The following is a 25,980-nucleotide window of genomic DNA, read 5'->3' as shown; positions in this document are numbered from 1 at the left end:
GGCGCCAGGTGCCTGAGAGACTGCACCAAAGGCCACCCAATCCCTTCAGCCCGACCGTGCTCTGGGGGACAGGGACAGTGTCCCCCAGTTTGTCCCTACAGCACTGAGCACCTGCAGTAGAAGGGATAATATTGATATCTGCCCAGTGAACGAAGCCCCCCCTCATTACAAAATCCGCGAGCTGCTTTGTCTCTGACCCACCCTGACTGACTGACACGACGCTGACCCCAAAGGTCTCCATGCAGACGCCCCCTCTTCCTTCCTTCCCCTCAGGAGGCTGAGCCCCGCCTCGCACCCCCTGCTGCGGACCCAGCCTGGCCGCACGCGCGCAGCGGCCCGCGGCCGAACAGGTGGGTGCCGCGCGCGCGGGCGCGCGGGCGGCTCCTTTAAGGGCGGGTTTCCTGCGGCGGCCAGAGAGTCACCGCTGATCGCTGGCGAAGGAGGAGGGGGGAGAGTCGCGTCACGTGAGCTCAGTCTTGTGACTGGCCCGAGCGCTGGGAGCCGCCGCGGCAGCGGGCACGTTGCTGCTGCTGCTGGTCTGCCTGGCTGGGGGCGCCTGGGCTCCGTTCCCCCCGCCGATGCGCTGGGTGCGGGGGCGGCTGGCTTGGCGGAGAGCCCCTCGCTAGCGGCTCGCTTCCCCCCTCCGGCCGGGGGGCGGCACAGGGAAAGTTGGGCGTCGGGGCGCCGCCTCCTCTCCCCCCGCGGGGTCTCTGCGCTGCTCCCCCCGCCGCGCCCCAGCATGGATAACAAGCCTCTTCTGCAGGAGCGGCCCCCCGCCTACACCCCGGCCTCGCAGGGGGGCGACTTCGGACAGAGCAACTACGGGGCCATCCCCCCTCCTCAGCCGGGCTTCCAGCCTCCTCCGCCCTACCCCTACCCCAGCGCTGCCGCCGCCGCCCCTGCAGGTGGGTCGCTGTCCGGGCGAGGCCCGGAGCTGGGCGGTGGTGCCTGTTTTAAGTGTTAAGCGGCGTGCCCCTGGCTCCGGCCCGGGAAGGGTGGGGATGTGAGACGCAAAACAAACTTTGCGGAACTCTGCGAGGCGCAGTGTGCAAGCCCGGCCGCGGTGGGCTTGGTGTGTCGCCCCACTCCGGCGGGGTGTGTAGGGGGGGGTCTTTCTGGCGGCTGTTGCCGTGTGCGAGTGAAAAACTAACGTGGAAAGGGGAAATGTGTTACTAAAGGTTTGCAAGCAAATCCTCCCTCTTCCCTCCCTCTCCCCGCCAATGAAACGAGTCATGATAAGCCCGGGAATTGCCGTGCAGAAGGCAAGTCTGCAGAAGCCTCTCTCTCGTTGGCTGGACTTGCAAGTCGAACAAGCTCTTCTGTTGAAATCGAGTTAAATATCGTACATTGGCCATGCCAATAGAAGGGCTGGTTGCTAGAGACACTAGCTCTCTTGGAAAAAGTTTTGTGGCATGTCATACCAAAACCTAGCTGCTTGTGTATGAAACCATGGCATTGGGCTGCAGCAGGAGAAATTCACAGTCGCTTTGCTAAACGGTTGTGTGCCACTTCCCAGTAAAAACCGTATGTTTGCCCTCAGTGACTTGGTTAATACTCAAGCTGGAGTAGAAAACAAGTTGGTCAGGAGTGCCAGATGTTATAAAAGCTGCTCTCTTCTTCCCACTTAAGACTGATTGTAGGGCACAATGTGTGTTCTTTTTTATTTACCTAGCTGTATTTGTGTTCTGCTGTCATTAACTGCAGAGATACTGTACTGCCATTATTTTGAAGAGGGATGGAATTATCAGGATTTCGTACAAAGATGCACACATTAACACTTGGCATTTGACTTCCTCTTCCCAAAGCTACAATTTACCATGTACACATTCCCTCTGTTCCTCTGATTAAATGTGGTGTTTTCTAATGTAAATCTCCCTGGAACTGAGTGTAACCCCTTCTGTTGACTATGAAATTAGCATGACTTGGATCAAGTTAAAGAAACAAAACTAGACTACAGTATTGGCAATTTCTCAGTGGAAATTCTCCCTATCCCCACCCCTCAACATTTTGAGGAAAAACTAGTGCGTCAAGTAGGTACTTAACCCCAGGTCCTGTAAAGACTCAAGCATATACTTCATGCATTGTGAGTAGTCCCAAGTGACTTCAATGGGTCTATTCACAGTGCATAAAGTTAAGTACGTGCCTTCAGGCCTGGGCCCATAGATATTTGATTACCATTTACTCAGTCACAGCACGCTCACCCACAAAAAATCCAAGAATTATTTTTGATTTTTTCTTTGTTAGTACACTTAATGAATTTCTTGTGATTCCGTAAATTAAATATGTTTTTGCCCTTATTCATTAAGAAACTCCCCAGAACATCACTACTTGGCTGGTGTAAGGCACCTCATCGTCTGATGTCATAATAGCCCAGTTTCTCTATATGGCAGGATATGTCATTGCATAGTCTCTTGCTAAACAACAAGCTTGTAATTGTTGTCGTTGCATTTCTGAGGCTTGTGTAGTAATGATTTGTAAAATAGTTTATGCTTTCTAAATATAGTTGTTAGAACACGCACAAGCTTGCTGGCTAGGTTGGGTCTTCCAAGCAATTTCATTTATCAGTTTTCAAGACTTCTCATCCATTTCCTTACCTCTACCTCTTTCTCTCCACTCCTTCTGTTGTATATTAGTCACAGTTTAACTAATGTGGAAGTTTTCAGGCTGGCAGCCAGAGAAACACTGCATCCTGTCTCCACCAGTTTGGATGCCTAAAACTAAAAATTGTGACCTTTTTGTTCAGTTAAACTGTTTTTTCATCCTCTTCTCCAGTAACATTAAAACAAAATCTTTGAAGTTAATTATTAGCCTTATGTACATTTTAGATTGTGAAATTGTATTAGGTATTCAGGCCTATGAAACAGTTTTGCAAAGACGTGCTAATTAGCATGTCCTCTTCAGAAGGATTTGTTTTAACTCTATCTCTGATTCAAGTTCTGGTATGTGTCCTCCCAAGTCCTGAGGAATACACCTTTGGGGTCACAGTCTTGTCTCATACAGTGAATTTTTTAAAGTGTCTTATTCAGATTACAGTTGTGTTGCTTTGTTTATGTTAAGCAGATCTTGGGCCATATCTAGAGACTTCTGTTGACATAGCTATGTTGGCCCCGGGATTGGGGGGTGGGAAAGAAGAGATGCTGTGCTGGTATAAACCCTTAGTGTAGGAGTGGGCAAACTTTTTGGCACGAGGGCCACATCGGGGTTGTGAAACTGTATGGAGGGCAGGGTAGGGAAGTCTGTGCCTCCCCAAACAGCCTGGCCCCTATCCACCCCCTCCCACTTCCTGACCCCTTACTGCCTCCCTCAAACCTCTGATCCATCCAACCCCGCTCCCTGTCCCCTGACTGCCCCAACCCCCCCCCCCCCCCCCCCCCAACAGGCCTCCCTGGGACTCGCACGCCTATCCAACTGCCCCCTTACCATGCTGCTCAGAGCAGCAGGAGCTTGCAGCCGCCCCGCCTGGCCGGAGCCAGCCATGGTGCCGCGCTGCCTGGCAGGAATGGCAGGCCAGACCACAGGTGGCATAGCGAGCTGAGGCTGTGGGGGGGGAACGACAGCAAGGGAGGGGCCAGGAGCTCAGGGGCCAGGCAGGACGGTCCTGGGGGCTGTAGTTTGCCCACCTCTGCCTTGTGTATGCATGGTAAAACCAGCAAAATTGTGCTTTTGCTTATATAGTTTGTTTTGTTGGGGAGGGGGTTAGTGGCTGGAATAAGCTATAAAGCACAGTTTTGCTGGTATAAGATATGTACACACCAAGAGCTCTTTGCTGGTACAGTAGAACTATAATGGTAAAGTGCTTCTACTGTAGAATTGACCCTATGATACCAAGTGTCTTTCTGTTGTGGAAAATGAAATCTACTTTCCCAAGTTACCATTGTCTAAGGAATCATTGTGTCCTTTACCTGTGTTTTTAAAAAAAAAAAAAAAAACACTTTATGACCAAAGGTTCACTTGCATTTCTCTTTGTTCTAGGATATGCTGCACCACCACCACAGCATAACTATCCTAATATGTACACCATCATTCAACAGCCAGCTACCACCACCTCCGTTGTAGTGGTTGGAGGTTGCCCTGCCTGCAGGTACAGTTCTCTCCAGTTGTTTTTCAGCGTTTTAAAATAAATTACAGATCTCTGGCCTTGAAACCACAAACATCTTGGTTTTAAATATCAAAATGAAATTAGTTGAATATTATATATAAAGTAGTGGTGGGATGTTGTCACTCATCCCATTCAGCCGTAACACTGGAATGAAACTTACTGTGTTTGGTGATGACCATAGTCCCTTTTGTCACCTACCATTGCCATAGAAAGGACTCCTACATGATATCCACATGTGGGATCGTAGTCAGCTCTGATTTTCCTTCTCTAGGTTGATGAAGAAAACCTGGGATTTTTCCTTCCTTTTTACTTACTTAAACTATGGCTGAAGTAATGGGCAGTGCTCTCTTAGCAGGGGTGGTTTCTTGTTTGTATTGGTACAATATTGATGATTCTAAGAGTGTGGAAGTCCGCTTGCTGCGGAAGAGTTGTCAGATTAAAAACATAGGGGGCTTGCAGCAAGGTGTTAATCCAAGATAGAGCGTGGGAGTCAGAGAAGATTAATTGCAAGTTCCTCCACTAATTAATAAGACCAAACGCCCTTTTATTATTATTAATTATTAAACCACTGTTACTCACTGAAGAGAAGTTAGGATGCTCTAAAGAAAAGGATAGAGAATACTGGACATATGCCACCATATACATTCATTATGCTTCCTCTCCTGGAATACCGCATTCTGTTCTGGTCAGCCCAGCTCCAAAAGAATATGAGAGGGGGCATATTCACAACAGGTGATGAGATCAGATCATTTCTGAGGTAAATCCTGGGCTTTCTTTATGATCAGTCTTAACACTTGCAGCTGTGGGGTGCTGAGCTCCTTCAACTTCCACTGAAGTGTGTGAGAGCTGTACTTACAGGATCTTGCCCAGGAGCAGCACCTTGCAGGATTGGGCCTTTATTCAGAGATCTGTGCTTAGGAGATGGACCCATCAGAATAGCACAAGTGGTATCAAGCACTGTTGTGCTAGAGTAATGCTCTAATGAGTCTCAACACAGTAATGAGATGATATGAATGAAGCATCCTCTGGCCTTTGTGGAGCGGAATTGTACTGTGAGGAGTCAGCCTGCCTTCTAAGTCTGACCTCTTCCTAGAAAGGTGGGTCCAAAAGATGGAGGCTCTTAGAATGCTGTGTAAGGGCTGATGCTGTTGAACTGCATCAGTTTAGGGTGAAATTGTAGCAGCTAGATAAATTCAGGCTAGATATTAAATGTTCATTTTTAACAGTGAAGGTAACTAACCATTGGACTGCTTAGTTGGGAACGTGGTGGATTCTTTGTTACTCCAAGTTGTTAAATCAAGATGGGAGGTCTTTTTAAAAAATGTTTTAACTTAACCAGAAAATAAAGCTTGATAGAATGTCACTTAGTAATTCCTCTGTCCTTTTCTGTATAGGAAGTCAGACAAGAATGATCATAATGGTCCCCTCATGCCTTAAAAGCTGTAAATCTGAAAGGGAATTTAACATGAAAATAGTGAATCTTCTGCACTAGATTAAAAATCTGTAAGAGGCCACTGACGTTTATACAATTCTTGTTTCTCTTTCTGTTAGTAACTCGCTCAGCATGGTATGGAGGAGTCCTTGAAAGCTTCAGATCTGAAAATGTAACCTCTAGTGGAAAATCCCTTTCTAGGCAGTGAAACTTACTTGAACACCATCCTTGTGCTGAGCATTGCTCAGACTTTTGGAGGTGTTCACTGTTTGGTCCAGATGTGTGGTATACTGGTTGGTGGTGCAAATTTGATAAAATGAAGCAGTCTGAGCCTTGCAGAAATCAGTGTTAAGTTTTCGCTTAAATAGAGTCCCTCTTCTAAAGTGCCTACTTGCCTCTCTGATGGACACATCCAGTGTTCAGCATGCTGCTTTTCCACTGACTGTTCTCTACAGAGGATAGGAGCAAGAAATTTTAGCTTAGTCTCCTCTGAGGTAGGATCCTGAGAGTCCCTTTCCCTCAACTCCTCAGGCTCTGTTTCAGCCCACAAAAATGACTGGGTTGAGAGGGAGAATATATTTACTCCAAGATACAATGATTACTCTACAGGGCTCTTTTTAGCTTCTGTAAGAGGCATACTCAATTGTAGGAAGTGAACCGTAGGGACCAGTAGCTGTATCCACAGATAGGCTGATGCCATGTCAGCACCTTCTTGGCTTTTTTTTAATGAAGTGCTTGAACTGCTATAGTGTACCTGGCACCAGAAGTGGTAAAAGCTGTGTAAGTGTCTGAAGGGGCAGTAGAATACAAAACCTTGACTACTCGTGCTTTGACTAGCTGTGGGACTGATAGTCTTGTATTGGGATCTCTCTTCAGAAAAGAGGATGGTTGTGTGCAGGGAGAAGGAATGGAAGCTCAGTCCATTCTGGGAAGCATGGAACTCCCATGTCTCCCATGAGACATAAGGGATGCTCTCTTGTCTGAATCATCTCTGCCTCTAGCTAATTTGGGAGAAGAGTTTTTAATCCTTTACTTTTCAAGGACTGTGCAGCAATGTTATTCCTAGTTCCTAGGCCTGAAAAATGTATTCATAGATGTTGTCTAAGCCAGTGGTTCTCAACTTTTCCAGACTACTGTACACCTTTCAGGAGGCTGATTTGTCTTGTGTACCCCAAATTTCACCTCCCTTAAACTACTAGCTTACAAAACAAGACCTAAAAATACAGAAGTGTCACAGCACACTTACTGAAAAATTGCTTGCTTTCTCATTTTTACCATATAATTGTAAAATCATGACACCCCCCCCCCCCCCGGTTGAGAAACACTGAGATAGCATATAGAGCAGTATAAACAAGTAATTGTCTGTCTGTATGAAATTTTAGTTTGTACGGACTTTACTAGTGCTTTTCATGTAGCCTGTTGTAAAACTAGGCAAATACCTAGATGAGTTGACATACCCCCTGGAAGACCTCTGCGTACTCCCAGGGGTATGCATACCCCTTTTTGAGAACCACTGGTCTAAGTTGATATGTCTTGGTCTTTCCTTGGTCCTTGAAGATGTTTGGCCCAGTTGCATCTTTTCGGTATCCTAAAGATGGCATAAATCAACAACAACCAAGTACTGTAGCATATGATGGGTTGGAGAAAGAACCACAAGATCATGATGCTAAGATGAACTTTGCTTTAATACCCTTGGCTGTATTGTTTGACTCAGACTCTAGACAGGAGAAACTGCCACTGATTTTGTTATGTTTAGTACTTTTAGATTTTTTCCCTATAATAGCTGAGAATCAGAGTGTAAAACTGGTGTTAGAGGAGTGTAAATGTGCTCTGATTAATCTAGTTAGGATGTGGCTTTGGATATTTCACACACTTTTGATAGTGACTTTCTTAGGAAATCTCATAGTGGGCACACTAATCTTTGTGGGGTTTCCTAGATACTGAACTGTGTGTATTGTGATACACTTGGTACACTGACTCTGCTTGTACTAGCACTACAAATTGGGTTATTGAGGCTCTAGAGACTAGCTTTAAATGCCCTCATTTTGCAAATTTAAGACCCACACTTATGCATTTTAGCTGATTGTAACTTGTCTGAATGGGAGGGGATGTTGTATCCCGTGTGTGTACATAAATTGCACTGTATAGGATGTGGGTAACTAATATAAAATGGTTTAAGGCAATTTTTTAAAAATAAACCATAAATTGTATATATAAAACCCAAACTCCACAAAGCTAGCTTTCCTTTCATGACACTAAGTTGTGTTGCCAGAAAGGTCCTGCCATGTTAAGAGACAGACAAAATTATTAATGTTTGTGGATTTGTCTTGCTTGCCGCTGGTGGGAGGGGGAACATAATTTATGATGAGGGTTCTCACTATCATGAGATGATGAATTAGCCTCTTCAGGCATAGCTGTGGGATATAACTTTTTCATCATGGTGTGGGTGTATGTGTAAATGCTGCTTATCCAAACAAAAGTTGCCCCTACCCAGAACGCTTGCACTGTCAGAAGCCAGACTTCTTCAGCAAGATCAGATACATACAGTACTTGTCTGCCGTCTGGATATATTTTGAGATCATATTCTACTTATTGCCACAAGTCTTACTATCCTGAATGATTATCATAGCATGATGCATTAGCTGCAGGAAGGAAGGACTAAAGGCTGAAATTGTGAAACATGGGTATCTAAAACTAGGCACCTCTCAATAAAAGTGCCCAGGTCTTAGAGGTGATCAACATAAGTAGTGTACCCAAGTGGCCATAATGTGGTGTGTTATACTTTTTAAAATCTGAAATACTGCCACCTTGTGATGGGGATACAGATGCTATTTCCAAACAGTGAGTTTGTACGTTTCATCTCTCTCCCTGGCATGGTAGGACATTCCTTAGTTAAATCTTCAGCAGGATCCAGTGCTTGTGAAGCAATGCAGAACCATTAGCTGCTCAGCACTGACACTGCAATGCTTATGCACGTTTCCTAATGCAATGATGGTAGTGCCTAGAGACCACCTTCCCCTTGTGTTAGGCACTGTGTAGGCATAACTGTCTCTCTTCTCCTGTCCCTCCCCACCACAACCCCAATATCTAGAACATTAATGAATACTGAGCAGCATGTGTCGTTCTTGGGAATCTGTCAATTAAATCATTTACTGCTTGCAATTGAAATAATGTTCAAGGGATACTGTCAGTCTGGTCCTGCCTTTAAACCATTTTATATCCCCAAGAACAGCTTGAACCCTTAAAGCTGCAAACTTCACAAATCTAGCTTCTTGCCATGCAGTCACTCATTTGCCCTAACTAAGAAATGCCTGTCTACATTGCTCCTTGGACAGTGTGCTTCACAGCATGGGTAGGCAGACAAGCAGTAGCTCTGTTTTGAACTAGCGCACAAAAAATAGCATTGTGGCAGTGGCAGCTTGGGCTAGCTGCCAGAGCACAAACCCACCTGATCTCCCTGGGTGTATGCTCAAGCAGCTAGCCTGGGCTGCCACCCATGTTCCTGCGATCACACTGCAATTTTTAGCGCACTAGCTCAAGCAGAGCTAGTGCGTGTCTGTCTACTTGAAGGTAGAGGTACCTTCCCAGCTGCAGTATAGACGTAGCCTTAAATACTCTTCAGTTTCTCTACTTTCTTGGTGCTGCAATGTTTGGTTGGGACAAACTGAAGGGAATTTATTTCTTTTTAAAACAAATGTTAAGAAAACCAATGCAAGTAATTTTCTTGGCCTAACGTTTGCAAATGCTTGTGTTTTTTAAATCTGGGCCAGTAGGGGATTCTCTTGGTGGCGTAGAGCTGGGGTTGCCAGCTGTAAACTGCCACCTTACATTCCTGGGTACAGTGACGGTGAAAGATGTGTGGCTAGAGTACTGCTGTACTGTGGTAATCACTCACTACCCAGTGAAATGGCCACTTGGGAGCTGTTGCAATTGGGCAAAAATTTGTGCAGCCTTGAGGGCTGCTTTAGGATTGGGGGATGAGGTAAAGTGGTATTCAAACTGTATTAATCCTCTTTTTCTCTTCTCCCCGACTCCCTGGCCTGTATAGGTTTGTCTGGACTGAAGGATATTGTCCCTTAGGTTTTGGCCTACATTTGTTGCCCCTTTCACCCAAGTGCCTCCTTCCTGAGAGAAAGAATAATGAAATTGTGAATAAACTCAAGATTCCAGGCTTTTCTGCACGTTTAACATCAGAAAGGACCCACTTTTGTGGCAAATCTAAGGAAACTCTATGAATGAAGACTGTAAATGCGTCCCTTTTTCCCCTCAGCAAAAATGCATTTATTTAGACTTAACACAGACTTTCAAAAAAGTGAAAATAGCTATTAAGTAGAAAAATAGGAGCATAAATCTTTTCTCACATCAGTCCTTTGCTCCATTTTGTGGCAAATGTGAATTTCACGTATGCAGTGACTATGACGTTGGCAATAATCATGTTATTGCACCTTGTAGGAAGTGAAGTCCCTTTGGAATTCTATTTAAGATTGATGCTGTAACCAGGAACCCAGTAGGAATAGGAGCTGGTGACAGAAGTTGCTGCAAAAACAAGATCCAAATGTGGTTGAAAACTAAGTAGCTCACTACACTGTATTGCACAGCATGCAGTAAAAATGTGCTGTGTTGTGTACACAAATTGCAGAGACAGAATTCATCCCTGTTAAGGGTTAGCAGTGGTGCTCTGCTGTAGTTTGATGGCTGGAGAGGTTAGGACAAGGAACGCGCTAAAGCGTTATGTAAGCTCAAGTAAAAAACCTTGATATGGCAAATCTAGCGGTTGCCTTAAACCTGTCATTTGGAGTTGCTGTTCGTGACGCAGTTGTCCACCTGGATATTTAAAGTCTTTCTCAATCCTCTAAGAAAACTGCACCAAACACATGCCACTGGTAGAAGCAAGCCTGCTTCCTGAGTGTAGAAAAGAATACAAGGGGGATGCTAGCGCTCAGTAGGTTCACAAAAGACAGCTGAGCACAGATATTTCCGTATTTCCTGCTAGGATATTCATCCTCCTAGGACTGTCTGGTTTGAGAGAAATAAATTTAAACAATTGGATCTCTTGCTAATAAAAATGATTTTCAGACATCTGTCTTGTTAATTGCATGAGTGCATCACTTAATAGGCATTTTATAAAATGCCTCAGAAATTTAGGTCCCAGTGTGGATGAATTCTTCCTTTGTTCAGTCTGAGCTGATGGAGAAGTTGCTGCAATACATTTTATCCAGGTGTCTAATTGGTGCAGTGTGCACAGGCTTTACCAGTGTGGTAATGGGAGCTTGTGGTAAGGAAGAACAGAGCTTTTCACCCACTGGATACGCCTATGAATCTTGCTCAGGACAAAAGTGACCAAAGATCATCCAAGTTTGATGGCTGTACACAGGCTAGGTGAAATTAATAGCTAAATCTCAGGCCTGTTCCTAGCAGGCAGGTATCCATCTTGCAAAGATTGTGCTGTCTAATTGGCCCACTTATTGGCAGTCTCTGTTATGAGGCCAAGGAGTTACAGGGGTGGGGATTGACATTATAGGGGTGGCCTATCTAGAAGGGGGCTCAGCTGTGTCAAAAATCACAATTTTGTTTTCAGTACTCAGGATATTCCCTAAAGTATGGGGAAGCCTAGGTAGCACTATCTGTTACAAACTCAGATATTTTGACTGATTAAAATATTCAGCCTAAAAGTGCCAAGTGTGTGTTAAATTGTAGTAACTTTTTTGTGTACTTGGTATCTTTGATCACGGCAGCTCTGGCTCTTACAATGTGTTTAAGATGTTAATGTTCAGAGGCTTTTCTTTCAAGCTAACATTTATCAAAAGGTTAATCATTCTCCTCAACAAGCCTTTGAAACTAAATTACTTCTCTGAACTGAATGAGCAGCTATAGTGTAGCTTAAATGTGAGACTCTGCTGTAGTATAAATCTTCCCTTTTTAGACCCTAGGAATGGTGTCGTTTTTTAAACCACATTAAAGCTGCTTATGCTGTCAGACAAAAATTACTTTTGGCTGGATTAATAAATCTTCAGATTGAGTACAGTAACTCTCTGTAACTTATCTAAGATGAAGAATAATTTACTGACTAAGGAAGGGACTAAAATAGTGGTGTTCTGTAACTCCTTTTAAAAGTAGCTTCCCCTTCTAAACGTAGTAACAGGCTAAGAAAAGACACAGTTTGCCTAGGCATGTTCCATCTCTGATTAGGAGATGACCTGAACTAATGAATGCCATGTCAAGTGTCCATGTAGTCAGGATATCACTACAGATAAGCTTCTGTTGTGGGAATTGATCCTGAAATAATAAGTGTTATGAGGAAGTCCTCGCAGCATGGTGTGCTCCAGTATGTTCCCCATGTGGTAAAGTGCCACATGCAACTGGCTTAATTTATAATCCATGTTTCTTCTTTGTCCCTGGCACTTATGTCTTGCTCTCTCACTGATTGGTTTGTCCCTGTGTCTGGCATGGATCAGTGAATGTTTCATTAATGGTAAAAGGTTGTGCTGGGCATTTTGCGCTGCCAAAAAATGCCCTCCAAATAACTCTCATGTAGGGGAGAAGGGAGCTTAAAACAACTTCTACTTACTGCATCAAGGACATCTGCTTAGTAGCAGAATTGGACTATAGGAGCTGATTCTTAAGAAGATTAATTGTAATAGCTTAGACTGCAGCCATCAACTCTGAAGTTTGTAGCTGTTTAGGGCTAACCAGAAATACCCTGATTAGTCCCGCTTATGTATTGGTTTAATCGTAGTGTCTGGTTTTTAAGGCTAGCTCAGAATTAGGCTGCTTATTCCCTTTATAATTAAAGGTAATGGCCCACAGGTCACAGAGGGGGTGGATGCATGAGTGAGGGGGATAGAGGGAGAATACATTTATAATTAGCAAAGTGTAGGGAACCAGGAAACTGAGGTTTCCTGTAATGAAACAGGAAATGCATATATACGGGATGGGGACAGTGAATGTGTGTGAAATCAAAAGATGGCATTAGTGTCATGCTAAGAATGCACAGTCAGGAAATGTCAGAACCTTAAACATAGTGTATATTAGATACTTAAATTATATTGTATAAATTTTCAAAAGTAATTTTATTTATTGACTCCTATAATGGAGCTCAACATTTTGTTCTCCAGAGGATGCATGCTTGTCCCCTAAAATTGAAGCACCCCAATGCAACAGTCTTTCTAGAAAATGTAGGGGCATATCATAGGCCATAAAGTTAGTGTGTGTGATAAGTTGCACAGTTAACCAGCAGGGAAATAATGAACAGTTGTCTGACTTCCAGAAGTCCTGAGCCAGCTGCTGTTGACTTCAGGGTTGGTGAGTGCTTAGTACTTCTATAAATCTGGTCAGATCCATGTGTAAGTACACAAATGTCTCTAACTTCAAGCACCTAGGCTTGCAGTGTTTGGCCCTCTGTTTCTGTGTTCCCTCTTTCACCTTCCCTGTAACTAAGCTTTATCCAAATAGCTGTGGGTTGCCTGTCTTAATATTTGACACATTAGCTGACTCTCCTCCCAAAAGATGTTCCTTCCAGCTTTGTGTATGTGACAATTACAACACTCTTTACTAGTTGTAATTAAGGAACTGGAACAGAATTGGATTACAGTAGTGGGAGTCAAAGGGGACTGGACCCACGGCAAAGATGTCACAGTGAAAGGGCTAACATTGTACACAGACCTTTCCTCCTGTTACGTGTCAGGAGATGGATGCTAAACTCCACTCCTCCTTCCAAGAAACATGCTGTTGAGTTCCTAATCCCTAGTCATAGCCCATTAAGCAATAAGCACATACAGTTTCTCTCAGCTGTGTCCTGTCTCATAGACACTGTTTCTTAAAGCTGACTGCTAATGGCCGTGCTAGTGTAGTCCTGATATTGGCATCTTTACTACAGCACTCCAACCTACTCACAGCCAGTCTGGCCAACGCTCAGATGTGTCAGTGTGTTGCTATTGCTAATGCTGTTGGGACTACAATGGTGGGAAATCTTAAGTCTTGTGTAGACAAGGCCCTTTATGTTTTAAAATAAACAAAAACAACCCTGCTGTGAAGTGCAGGAGGCTGCATTCTGCTGCTCTTGAGTAACACCTTCCATGACTTCAATTAGGCTGCAGCAGGCCAGTTCTATAGCACTGTGCAAGTGCAGCAGTTGCATTTGTTAATTACTCCATTTTAAACTTCCTGCTTACAATAAAAGGTCAGTCTGTCCCTTTTACTGTGCCTCTCCCCCCCCCCCCCCCATCTTGGGCGAAACCACAAAGTCTGAAGGGTTCTTTAGAGGGACTCTTTTTTTTTTTTTTTTTAGAGATGTCTGTTGTCCACCTGGAACGCACTCTTGGTGTGGATGTGCACTGGATGACTTTTTGCCCAGCAGTGTCTGTTGGGGTTGTGCCTATGCCCTAGGTATCTTCTTATCCTCCCTCTTCTCCCCACCCCCTGCTCCCCAATGGAATGAAGGGCAAAGAACAGGCCCAACCATTCCTCTGTTCCTCTGGGATTCTGTATTGGCGAAGGAGTTGGACTCAGTAGTAGTGGGGAAGAAGGCTGGGTAGTGGAATCTAAGAGCCACACTTGCTCTAAGGGAAGCCACTGTATTTACTTCCAGTGGTTGTTCACGGGGATTCCGCCCTTGCTGACTTAACAAGCAGTTGTCTGTTTGCTTGGAGGTGGATAGTAGGAGTTCTTATTTACACAACGGCTGCAGGACAGCCTTACCAAAATGGCCATCTGATCTAGAAGCCTCTACCAAAGAACAGTGTCTTGTAAGTATGTAGACTGAGCTCCACAAGCTGTCCTACTAATTTCAGAAATAGGGATATTCTCAAATTGACTACAGAGGCTGCCTGAGCTCTGATGAATGAGCTCTAACATGGCTAGGTGGCTCTAACTTGGCTAGCTCATAACATTCTTTTGATGATCTCTGTGAGAATATTGCCTGACCTTTTAACCCTATCAGCAAAGACCACAGAGGCTCGAGGTGTACTCCTGGATGATTGTGCTGTTGGTGTAGTAAGGGCACTGTCCTATTACCTTTAACTGTATGAAGTTTGGCTTCCTCTGGAGTTGAATGAGGCTTGGGGAAGAAAAACTGGGAGATGAAAAAATTGGTTAATATGGAACTTGAGGCAATAACTTAGATCAGGCCTGACAGTGAACCACTCCTTATGAAACACAGTAAAAGGGGAGCTCTCCACCTCCCCACCCCAAGGGTCTGAATCTTTATTTTTTTTAAACCTTCTAGCTGCTATAATGGCTACTAAAAAGGCAGCCTTCGTTAATGGGTGGGATAGGGAACAAGTTGCTAAGGGCTCAAAGGGCCTTTCAACCCTGTTAACACTGTACTGAGGTTCCAAGAAAGAAGGGGCTCCCAAACTGGAGAGGGGGTGGGGAAGCAAGGGACATGAATGAGTCCCTTAAAGAATCTAGCCACCGTAGGGTGAAAAAATAGTGTGGCCTGGGGTAGGTTAGTAATGTGCAGATATCCCTGCTAGATGGACCCTATAGAACTAATAAAGCCAAGATCGTTGCATAGACCAATATTGCTGCAGTTGGTGTCGAGAGACAAATGGTGCTGAGATGCCCAAACAAAAAACAGGTTTCTTTTAGCTTTGTAAGTTGGTTTCGTTGCGGCTTTCCTGCTTTAGAGCAGAAGGTTCTGAACTTCAGCTGCACAGCTTCTTTTGGTAGACTGCAGCCAGCCAGCATCCAGGCTGTCGGATGCAACAATGCTGAGACTGGGTCTAGGATCTGACTGTTCTCTGAGGTTGTTGGACAGAGTAGGCAAAGTGATCGGGGGGCTGTGTTGAGAGTTTAGCAGCCAGGACTCCCAGGGATTGCCAAGAAGTCAGAGGTTGGGAGCCTAGGCTTGCTGGAGGCCGTGGCTCACTGGGACTGGAGGGAGGATTGAGCCTTAGCTGTGTCTGTCTGTCTTTGCACCAAAGCAAGCTTCCATGCAGTGCTTCTGAGTCTGCTTGGAAAAAGAGGGGCTGATGGAGCAATGGTCAGGGATTTGCCCTTCACCTGAACAAAAAAGCACACAGCATGCCCGTTGAGGGGCATGTTGTAAATCTAGCTTCTGCCATAAAGGTGTGAGTCCTGCTACTCTGGGGTAAGGGCCGGGGCAGGATTCTAAACCTACTGACGAACTATGGAAAATAATAAAAAAAAGGAAAAATTAAAACCCAACTGGAAAACTAAATTGCTGACCCTGAGGGCAGGCTTACACCTAAAGGCCGCAGTAGCACAGCTGTAGCGCTTCAGGAAGCCGTTACCTGTGCTGACGGGAGGACTTCTGTTGGCACAGGTACTCCACCTCCACGAGAGGCAGCAGCTATGTCGACGGGACGGGAGAAGCTCTCCTGTTGGTGTAGTGCTGTCTATGCAGGGGGTGAGGTCGGTATAACTACGTTGTGGATTTTTTTCACACCTCTGAGATTTAGCTCTACAGATGTAAGTTTGCAGTGCAGACCTGGCTTGAGTTACAGAGAAGCGGGCAGATGCTGCAATGGTTTGGTCTCATTGCCATGGGCAGGAAGAAGGAACTGAGGGATTGCTGTACCTGCACTGCACTTTGTGCCCTTGGTTTAGGGCAGCCTTAGGCACTGAGGGTGCAGGTGTAGCCCCACCAGATGCTGCAGGCTAACAGATTGGCGTGGCACATGTGCCCCAAGGGTGAATCTGTGTGGGCTGCCACTTGAGGGACCACCTTTCCTTCTCACTCTGTTCCCAGGGAGGAAGTGCACTTAGGGGTGTGATGCTAGGAATGCCCCAAATAATTACTGCTAGCATTACCTCTACTGTGGAAACTTTTTTACTGTGACTAAGTCAGTCAACTCTTATGTCATGAGTGCTTTCCAGGTGCTGATGTTGAATAACTTAAATGTTCTTTTTTCAGAGTAGCAGCCATGTTAGTCTGTATCCGCAAAAAGAAAAGGAGTATTTGTGGCACCTTAGAGACTAACAAATTTATTTGAGCATAAGCTTTCGTGAGATACACCCTGATTCAGTGGAAAAACACTAAAGGCATCCGATGAAGTGAGCTGTAGCTCACGAAAGCTTATGCTCAAATAAATTTTAGTCTCTGAGGTGCCACAAGTCCTCCTTTTTTAAATGTTCTTGACATTTTAGGTGTTAGGCACATTGTGCTGCCTAAATGCCCCTGGGTTGTAATGCAGTTTGTGGTTGTGAGGTGAGGGGGATAGCTTTTTCCTAAGCTATTCAAGAAACTAAACTTCACTAGACCCTGTAGGCAACAGAAGAATTGCTTGTGGACTCTGCATTTTTTTTAGCTCCCCCTCCTCTTTCATTCCATTAGTTTAACTTATACAATAGGTGCTTGTGATTGCCCTTCATCATTAGTGAAACCACACAGTTCAGCACACTGGCTCCTTGCCTGTCAAATAATGCTTTGACACTACATCAAGGCCACTCCTTTGGCTTTCTTTGTGCAAGGGAGTCCAAGAGGACACACCTTGTTAAATCAAGTAAGTGCAGTTGCTAAACCTAGGTTATAATTTCAACCTATTTAGTGAAACTGTCCAATTTACTGTTTCCTAAATCTGAAAGTTGAAAGTTCAAGGCTCTAGCTGAGATTTTCAGAAGTGATGTTTTTTTTTTTTTTTTTTTTTTTTTGGATGCTCAGAGAGAACACTCTGTATTAAAGCCAGGCACTAGAACTGAAAATCCTTATTCTCATTCTCTCTGCTGCTGACATCAGTAGAAAACTAGCTATAGAAAGAAAAGCACTAAACCAAAGACTGACTATAAACCAAAAAAGCACATCCAGTGTGGGAGAAAGTGCAACTTTAATGTGGCCCACCCAAGGGACATGCATCTGGGCTGGGTGGAAAACAGTAACAGAAAGGTCCCACCCAGGCATTCCTATGGCAAGTTGATCATGGGGATAGGAACAGGAAGCCCATTCTGAGCATCTGGATTTTTCTAATAGGTCAGCAGCAGAAACCATTGTTGTTAATCCATGCGTCTTTGAGACTTATTCCTGTAATTCATAAAGCCTGCACGTGGGTCTCTAAGATAATAGCCCTGTGTGTATTTGGGCTTTTTAATCAGCATCTCCCAAGCTGAAATGCTGCTGATGAAAAACCTAATTGATCGCACATGCAAAACTATGAATCTTTTCTTCCGTGGTAATACGTCTGTCTCTGTGTCGTCCCACAGTGGTGGTAAAGCTACATGCCAGCATTCACACCCTTTTTTTTTTTTTTTTTTGGTGGTCAGAACCCTATGTGATGTCCATAGTCTTTTTGCATATGACTTGTAATCCTCTTCTTTCTGTAGAGTGTGTGTTGTTCCACATCCTCTTCCCAGAGCAGATCTGTGACCATTTTAGGGAGTGTGCAGACAGTTACAGGAAGCAGACATACCAAAAGCTTTACAGTAGCATGAAGCAATAGCTTATTTGAATGTGGCTGGCTTCACTGCTGACTGTACTAGCAGCTATGGAGTACTGGCAGGATCATGTTGCTGTTGGGATGGGGCGATCGCTGTGTGCTCCTGCGTGCTCTCTTTCAGGGCCCAGTGAAAGACTGATCTGTGTTATGTATTGCAGGGAGACAGGACCTCTTTCTAGCTTGACTTTTCATTCAAGAAATGATGCTTGAAATCTGCCTATCTTCATTGCACTCTGGCTATTTCTGGCCTGGCTAGATAATACTAATTACATTCCTTAGTAAAATGCTCTGGGATTGATTGGATAAAATTTCCAAACATCATTTGTCCCTATTTTAAAGAGAAACTGAAGCACAGAGCCTGTGTCCAAGGTCACACTGAGTGAGTGGCAGATCTGGAAATGGAAACCAGATTTCCTGGAGGCAGGGCAGCATTCATGAGGTTGATTCCTACCAAAGAGCTATAGTAGAGGCTATTCCATAGTGCCCTTCAGGGGCAACGGAAGGCTTTGGTGTCTGGCAGTATAGATCTGAATGTCACCAGCCATGAGGGGAAATGTGTGTTGGTTTTTTTTTTTGTTTTTTTTTTTGGTTCGTTTGTTTTTTGTGTGGTGTGGCCTGAGCATTCTTGATTGCTTTCAGAGCTTCCAAACTGTGATGAGGACATCTTTATTAAACTCTGCTTTGTCTAGTGGGGATTCCATATCTCTTCTGTGAAGTAGGATGAGCTTTCATGGTGGGATAATACAGAGATTGGAGGTTGGACATAGGCAAGCTGAATTAAGTGGTTCCTAATTTGACTTGGTGTATTCTATTGTTGATTAGAACAGTCTCTTCGTTTCCTTCAGAGGTAATAAAGGCTTGTGAGAGCTCCTTCAGCCTAGCTGTCTATGTATGACTTGTGCTCTACTTTCCGGTCTTCATACTTAATCTCTGCGTCTGATCTATGGCGTGCATCTGGGAGTGGGTTAGCTCGCCACTGGATTGCAAAGCTTTAGTGGTTGTAGTGTTTAGACTGTCAAGTGTGGTGTGGTACTTTCCATAGCATCTTGCAAACTCACTTGGTCTCTGAGCTTTTGGGGATGTGCCGTCCCGGTTGGTCTAGTTTCCAAATGGGAGCAATGAACACTAATTTCTGTTGTAAAAGTTGGTTGTCTGTTTGGGACGGGGACAGATACTTGCCCGTCTCCCACTCCAAGCAGTCTAGGACCAGGATGAAGATGAATTGCAGCTGTGTGAATGGGGCTGGAGCAGGGATGGGCAAACGTTTTGGCCTGAGGGCCACATCTGGGTATGGAAATGGTATGGCAGGCCATGGACGCTCATGAAATTGAGAGTGAGGGCTGTGGCTTGGGGTGCGGGCTCTGGAGTGGGGCTGCAGATGAGGGGTTTGGGGTGCAGGAGGGTGTTCTCGCCGGGGGTTGGAGTGTGGGAGGAGGTGCAGGCTCCAGGCGGCACTTACCTCAAGCAGGTCTTGGAAGAAGCAGTATGTCTCCCCTCTGCCTTCTACCTGGAGGCATGACCAGGAACCTCTGCAAGCTGCCCCATCCACAGGCGCTGCCTCCACAGCTCCTGGATACAGTGGCATGTCCCTCGGGCTCCTACATGGAGGCGTGCTGTTGGCCAGGTGGCTCTGTGTGCTGCCCCATCTGCAGGCACCGCCCCTGCAGCTCCCATTGGCCATGGTTCCTGGCCAATGGGAGCTGCAGGGGCGGTGCTTGGGGTGGGAGCAGCATGCTACGCGCAGGACTGGAGGGGGGGATATGTCACTGCTTCCAGGAACCACGTGAAGCCATGGTACACGAAGAGCTGGGTAAGCCTCAGACCCTGCTCCCTGGCTGGAGCGCCAGAGTGGGGCAAACCCCAGAGCCCGCTCCCCAGCAGGAGCTCGAGGGCCAGATTAAAATGTCTGGCAGGTCGTAATTTGCCCACCCCTGGGCTGGAGACTACCTGAACTAACCCTATGGTTTGTGGAGTGGGTATGAGGGCTTGAGCCTGTATCGTTAATTAACCAAACAAGTATTCAGTTTTCTAGGATGATCGTTTAAGTTCTAGTTCTAGGTTGAACAGCAATACTTTAAACTATGATTGGAAGATGGAAGAGCCATTAGGTGCCTGTACAACATGGTGGATTAATGCTTAACCTTTGTCTGAAGATTGTCTTTCCTCTTTGCATTGGAAGCTGGAGGAATATGCTGTCATGGTGTAGCTGACTCTTAGGCTTGAAGTGTGCTAGGATGGGCCAAAGGAAGACTAACAATACCCAGTAACAACCCAATCCCTGTTTTTCCCCTTTGGAATTTTGCTGCAGTTTGGAAAAGTGTAAATGCATTGGAAGGAAGCTTGGACACTAATTCCTCTTTGTGCCATTGGAAAATCTTCCCCTAAAGGAATTATGTACAATACAACTGTTAATTTAAGAAAAATGACTTCAGTACTGCTTCTAACTGTGATATCTCCTTGTCATTTGACTTTCCTCCAGGCTGGAAGATCACATGTCTTAAATGGCAAATTTAGATTTGTGTTTTTGCAAAACCAAAACAAATCTTGAAAAACATCCTTGTCAATCAGCTGACTACTTAGGAACTAAATACTGAAACCTCATGTGGTCATGTGCAATTTACTAAGAATATTTTCACTCGGACTGAATTGCCAGGACTGTAGGATTTGAAGAGTGGCAAGGTATAAAAATATTTAATAAAAATTTCAACAAAGTGCTTGTGTCCAGTGGCAGGATCAATTAAAAATAACTTTGATTTAAAATTTGAAAAACATTTTAAATTAGAATTGCACATTGCCAAATTGGATGTTGAGTACTCATTTCTTTAGTTTCCTGTGAGGTGGGAGGGTCCCAGAGTTCAGGCTGCAGTCCAAGCCAGAACATCTACACTGCAGTTAAACAGGCCTGAGCCTGAGTCAACTGGTACAGGCCAGCTGTGCAGTTTTAATTGCAGTGTAGACATTCCTAAGGGCACATCTGTACAGCGTCAGCTATGAAAGTTAAATTAAATCACTTAAGCCTCCTTGATAATCCCACCTTTCAGTACCTAAACAGGGGTTCAGGAGCCCAATTCTGTGCCACTATTTTTGCATATTTTATCCTGTGTATTTGGAATTGAGAAGTTCACAATAACTAATATTGAATGGTTAATATTTCATTAACACTGAAGCAACTTGCTTTTGAGGTGACAGATTTTATGCCACTAAATTTTTTTTAACAAAAGTACAATTTGTCCCTGATGTTAAACATATGTATATTTATAGCTAAGCAGGTAAATAGTCCAATTTGAAATCAGTGGAACTATTCCTGTGAGTAAAGTTACATATCTGCTTGAGGCCTCAGTGAGTCAGTAGTAAAGTTAAGAATGTATTCAAGAAGTGTTTATCGTGTCAGAACTTTTAACTAGCTACATTTTTGTTTTATGTAGAATAGTCTGGTAAATTAAAATAAGGTCCTACTAATGGTACTGGTATCTTTTTTTTTAAATTATAATGTAGATTAAAATTTATAATGAACTAAAGTTGCGATAGCACGCTTTCAAATTAACTTTACAAAGCCTCAACTTGAGTTAAAATTTAAAAAAAATATTTTAAATCACTTCACTGTTACATATGCTAAACTGATATGTTTAAGGCTTTATTTACATATGTGAACCATAAGCCTCCCTAAAACAAAGAGGGAAAGAGCATCTGACTAAGCTTTCTGATACTGTGCAATTTCATTTTTGTTTGGGAAGAGCTTTTTAGGGATGACAGCTGGACTGCTCACACTGGCCTGAAACTTCTGCATAAATTATCGTCTTGGATGTTTTTATAGCTGGTCACATAGGGTGGTGGACACTGGTGCCTTGTTAGCTATCAAAGCAACAGTTTAAAGCCAAACTCCTAATGAAACTCTGCACTGAACAAATAAACACCTGGCACAAGCTGCTTTAAAATCAACATGTTACAGCAGAATTGTTTTGATAGTATCTGCTCTAAATGAATTGTGCGCTTAGTCACATGCTGCTTTTTAATAATGCCCCTAATTATGCAAAGATTTAAGCATGTGCATAACTTTAGGCCCCACTACTCATGTGTATGTAAGTCTTTGCAGGACTGGGGCCTATACTTGTTTCTCATTTTAGTTGCCCTGCATTGATTATGATTGTTCCTGAGCAACAACTTGACCTCTTCTCGAGTATAACTGTTTACACTTTCTCTGGCTTTGTTATGGCAATGTCTAATCCATATCTTTAAATCAGTTCAGTTTAAGAGTCTGGCATGCAGGCAAGCTTCCCACCCACATTCCCACTCTACCCCACTAATGTCACTTACCTCGAATTAGCCCTCATTGATCAATTGCACTACTCTTCTTTGGGGAGGATAGAAGGTTGTGTGGCTAAGGTATTGGACTGGGACTGGCGAGATGGAAGCTCAATTCTGTGGATCTGTCATGAATTTACTGTTTGACCTGGAGCAAGTTACTTAAGGGGAGATTTTTTTCAAAGGCGCAAATGGCGGTTAAGAACATAACTACCATTTTGTGACTGAAATCTCCCCCTTAATCTCTGCCTCAGTTCCTGATCTGTAAAATAGAGATATCTGCCTTTTCCCACCCCTTGTCTGTGTATTATGAGCCCTCTGGGCAGAACTCTATATGCGTACACGGTCTGCCACAGTGAGCCCTCCCCCCCCCCCCCCCCCCCCCCCGTTAGGACATTTCTGATCAACACACGGGTCTGTTCTAGTCTTGCTTCTGAGATACGCAGCAGTAAGTGGAAAACATGTAAGAAGTACACCCTATCCTGGAAATTTGTGTGCTGCAATGCCTATGAGAATTTTCACCTAGTGATGGTTAGACTGAGGGATAGATGACAATACTTGACTCTAACAAAATCCAGATGTATGGATTTGATTGCCTCCATGCTGTTTGTCACTTACTCAAAGCTCTGTAGAGGAGAAATCGTGCCCCTTTTTATAGTTCGTAGCACTGTAGGGCCTGATCAGGTTGGCTGTTTGAGAGATGCTCCAGTAGTTTTAAAAGGAATTATTCTGGGGGAGTTCTAGGGCCTGTGTTACACAGGTCTGACTAGATGATCACAATGGTCCCTTCTGGCCTTGGAGTCCAGGAGTCTGTGGTTGGTTTATGGGCTCTGTTGCAATGTAAATATATTTAATTACACGCAAAGTATATTCAAAGAGTATTAAGGTTGCAAAGTCACGCGCTCATAAATTAGGAAATGCCAGAACTGAGGCTGCCTGTGCAAACTTAATCTGGTCTCCTTTTGTGCTCCTGCATTATGATAGATTTGTTAATTAGATGACAACTGTTTTTTCCACAGGACCCCTGCTTTATTCAGTGCAGAGGATGGACAGTGTTGAAATAATGAGCAGCTAATCAATTTTTTTTTCCCCCTCATTCAGTAGATGGCCCCATGCCTTGTTTACTGCACTGTACTCAAACCTGGCTCGGAAGACTGAATTATTAATTTCTTCATGGATTTTTTTCCATGGTGCTCGCCCCTATGTTATCCGAGTACTTCACGAACTATTTTCACAAATCTCTGTTAGATGAGGGGGTTTTATCCCCATTTTATAGATTACGGTCAAACATTTCCGGTAATTTTGGGTGAGACACCTAGAATTTGTGTGGTCATCTCCCCCCCCCCCCCCCCCCCCCCCCCCCCAAGTGTACTTAACATTATAGAGCCAGGGTTCTCAACCTTTCTTTCTGAGGCCCTCCCAACATGCTGTTAAACTCCATGGCCCACCTGTGCCCAAACTGTTTTTCTGCATATAAAAGCCAGGGCCAGCATTAGGGGGTAGCAAGCAGGGCAATTTCCCAGGGGCCCTGCAAAGTTAAGTTGATCAAGGTTTGGCTTCAGCCCCAGGTGGCAGGGCTTTGGTTTTCTGACCTGGGCCCCAGCGAGTCTAATACTGGCCATGCTTGGCAGACCCCCTGAAACCTGCTTGTGGCCCCTCAGGAGGGCCCAGACCCCTGGTTGAGAACCACTTTTATAGAGTCAGGCACAGCTCTCATTGACTTGCAGCTGTGAGTGCTCAGCGTTTCTACAATTCAGACTGTAGGCTCTGAAGGCCAGCACTGTGAAAAGTTTGGCTTAAGTGACTTGCCCAGCATCACACAGGAATGCAATGGTAGAGAGAATCCAGGTCAGCATGCAACTTTAACCATCAGAATATTCTCTCTTCTCTTCTGTGATCACCTGCCTCCTTCACTGCACACCTTCCAACTTCCTCAGTAAATGAGGCAGGGAGTCTATGGACAACCACCTCCTTTATACAACTGATACATCCCCAGAGCAATGTTTCCTGTGCACTGAAGGAGGCTGGGGTCCTGTGGAAAAAAGTGCGTTGTAATTAGACTATTACAAGGCATACTGATAGGAAGCGCAAAATACAGTTACACAAACAGAAAATGCCAGCATTAAGGTTAACTTTAAATGCTTGATTTTTTTTTAATCTTACAGTTCTTTGTATACACAACTACATTCAACTCCCTAGCTCTGAAGCAAACTGAAAAAAAACAAATTCCATTGTATTGCACCATTTTGACACGCATGGTTCATCACCAGGGTTGAAGCTTTAGATCCACCTCACAGACCTCTGCCAATTGAGCAAATGGAGTAACAGATAACAGTAGTAGCTTGTCATCTCTTTGTGGAACAGCCCTGGAGGGGGATAAGATACCTTGCCAGTGGCTTTTACAGATATTCGCTAACAGCAGAGGAATGGTAAGACTTGGGAATCTTGGCATCCATGGGGAGTGTGTTTGTAGTGGGCATAGACTCTTCTGTCCGTTTCTCCAAAGCTTGATCCCTTTTGTCCTGTCCCATCTTTTCCCCTCCTCTGGCTCCTTGTCCCAGTGTCCTTACCCATCCAGTCCAGTTTTCCCCCTGCATCCATGCTCCTTATCTGTTCTTTCCCCACCCCGTTTTCCTTCTTGGCTCTCAGTTCCACTCTCCTCTCCTTCCGTTCCCAGTCTACCATTTCCCTCCTTGGCTCCAAGCCGTGTCAGCCTCCAGTTCTCATCTCCCCCAGGTTCCTTGTCCCAGTCGTCTTCTACTTCTTCCCTCCCCCGGTCTAGCAATTGCGGGCATCCTGAAGGGCAAGGAAACAGGTGCTTAGGTCTAGGCTGGAGCATGCCCAGTGTGGACAGAATATTTGGGGACTGTCGCTGCAAAAGTCTAGCAAGTTTCTACTAAGCACGTGAAAACTGCAGGTTTTTTCCTTTTTTTTTTTTTTTTTTTCCCCTCCAAAAGTTGGTAACTTGGTCAAAATTGGGCAAATTTTCAAAAGGCTGGCAACAGGCATATCCTTAGCACAAAGGCAATCCAGTGCCAAATGTCAGGTTCCTGCTCCAAAACATGAGAATGCTATAGCTTCTCAAAGAAAAGGTCCTCCAGAATTTAACATGGGAAAACTTATTTTTCCTTGTTCACAGGAACAGCTGAACCATTTTGGCTGAAATTTCCCAGAACAATTCAACCTCAAGCAGACACCTGGCATATAAAATTTCAGCCCAGAGAGTTAATTTGGCCAATTTATAAGCAACTGAAAACACTTCTTATAAACTGCGGGAAAACTTTAACAGGAAGAGCTGCCAGCTGTGCCTACAGTGTCAGCAGGCATTTTGTGACTTAACTCTTTCTTTTTCTTTCCTCCTACAGAGTTGGTGTATTGGAGGACACCTTCACCTGTCTTGGCGTCTTGTGTGCCATCGTATTCTTTCCCATTGGAATTCTGTTTTGTCTTGCTCTGAGGCAACGAAGATGTCCTAACTGTGGGGCAACTTTTGGTTAAGGGATCAACCTGAACAGGCTTATGGAGGCCACATCTATTGTAGTACTTGTTTCTAATGTAAATGTCATGTACAATCACTTTATTTGATTATGCTTCAGACCTGTTTTGTAAAGTGTGATGAAATTATAGTCTTGCATGTGATAAACTTAATCAGTTTTATGAGCATGTGCATTGCAAAACATGAAAACCCCCCTTGTTTCCATGTTGAATGGCATCTTTAAACTTAAATAAAACTGCTTCTCTTTTTGCAATCTTCA

The 25,980-nt window shown here is 44.4% G+C and overlaps 1 protein-coding gene across 1 annotated transcript; it reads left to right on the top strand.

Moving 5' to 3' along the window:
* Nucleotides 1-417: 417 nt before the first annotated feature.
* On the top strand, nt 418-25,980 carry BRI3 (brain protein I3). The gene is made up of 3 exons (XM_007065373.4): nt 418-905; nt 3,973-4,081; nt 25,591-25,980. Exons 1-3 carry the CDS (start codon nt 740-742, stop codon nt 25,721-25,723), a joined length of 408 nt encoding a protein of 135 aa, XP_007065435.3. The 5' UTR covers nt 418-739; the 3' UTR covers nt 25,724-25,980.

Source organism: Chelonia mydas, chromosome 10 (assembly GCF_015237465.2).
Source record: "Chelonia mydas isolate rCheMyd1 chromosome 10, rCheMyd1.pri.v2, whole genome shotgun sequence".
NCBI classification, from domain to species: domain Eukaryota; kingdom Metazoa; phylum Chordata; order Testudines; family Cheloniidae; genus Chelonia; species Chelonia mydas.
This window is presented reverse-complemented; position numbering and strand designations above follow the sequence as displayed.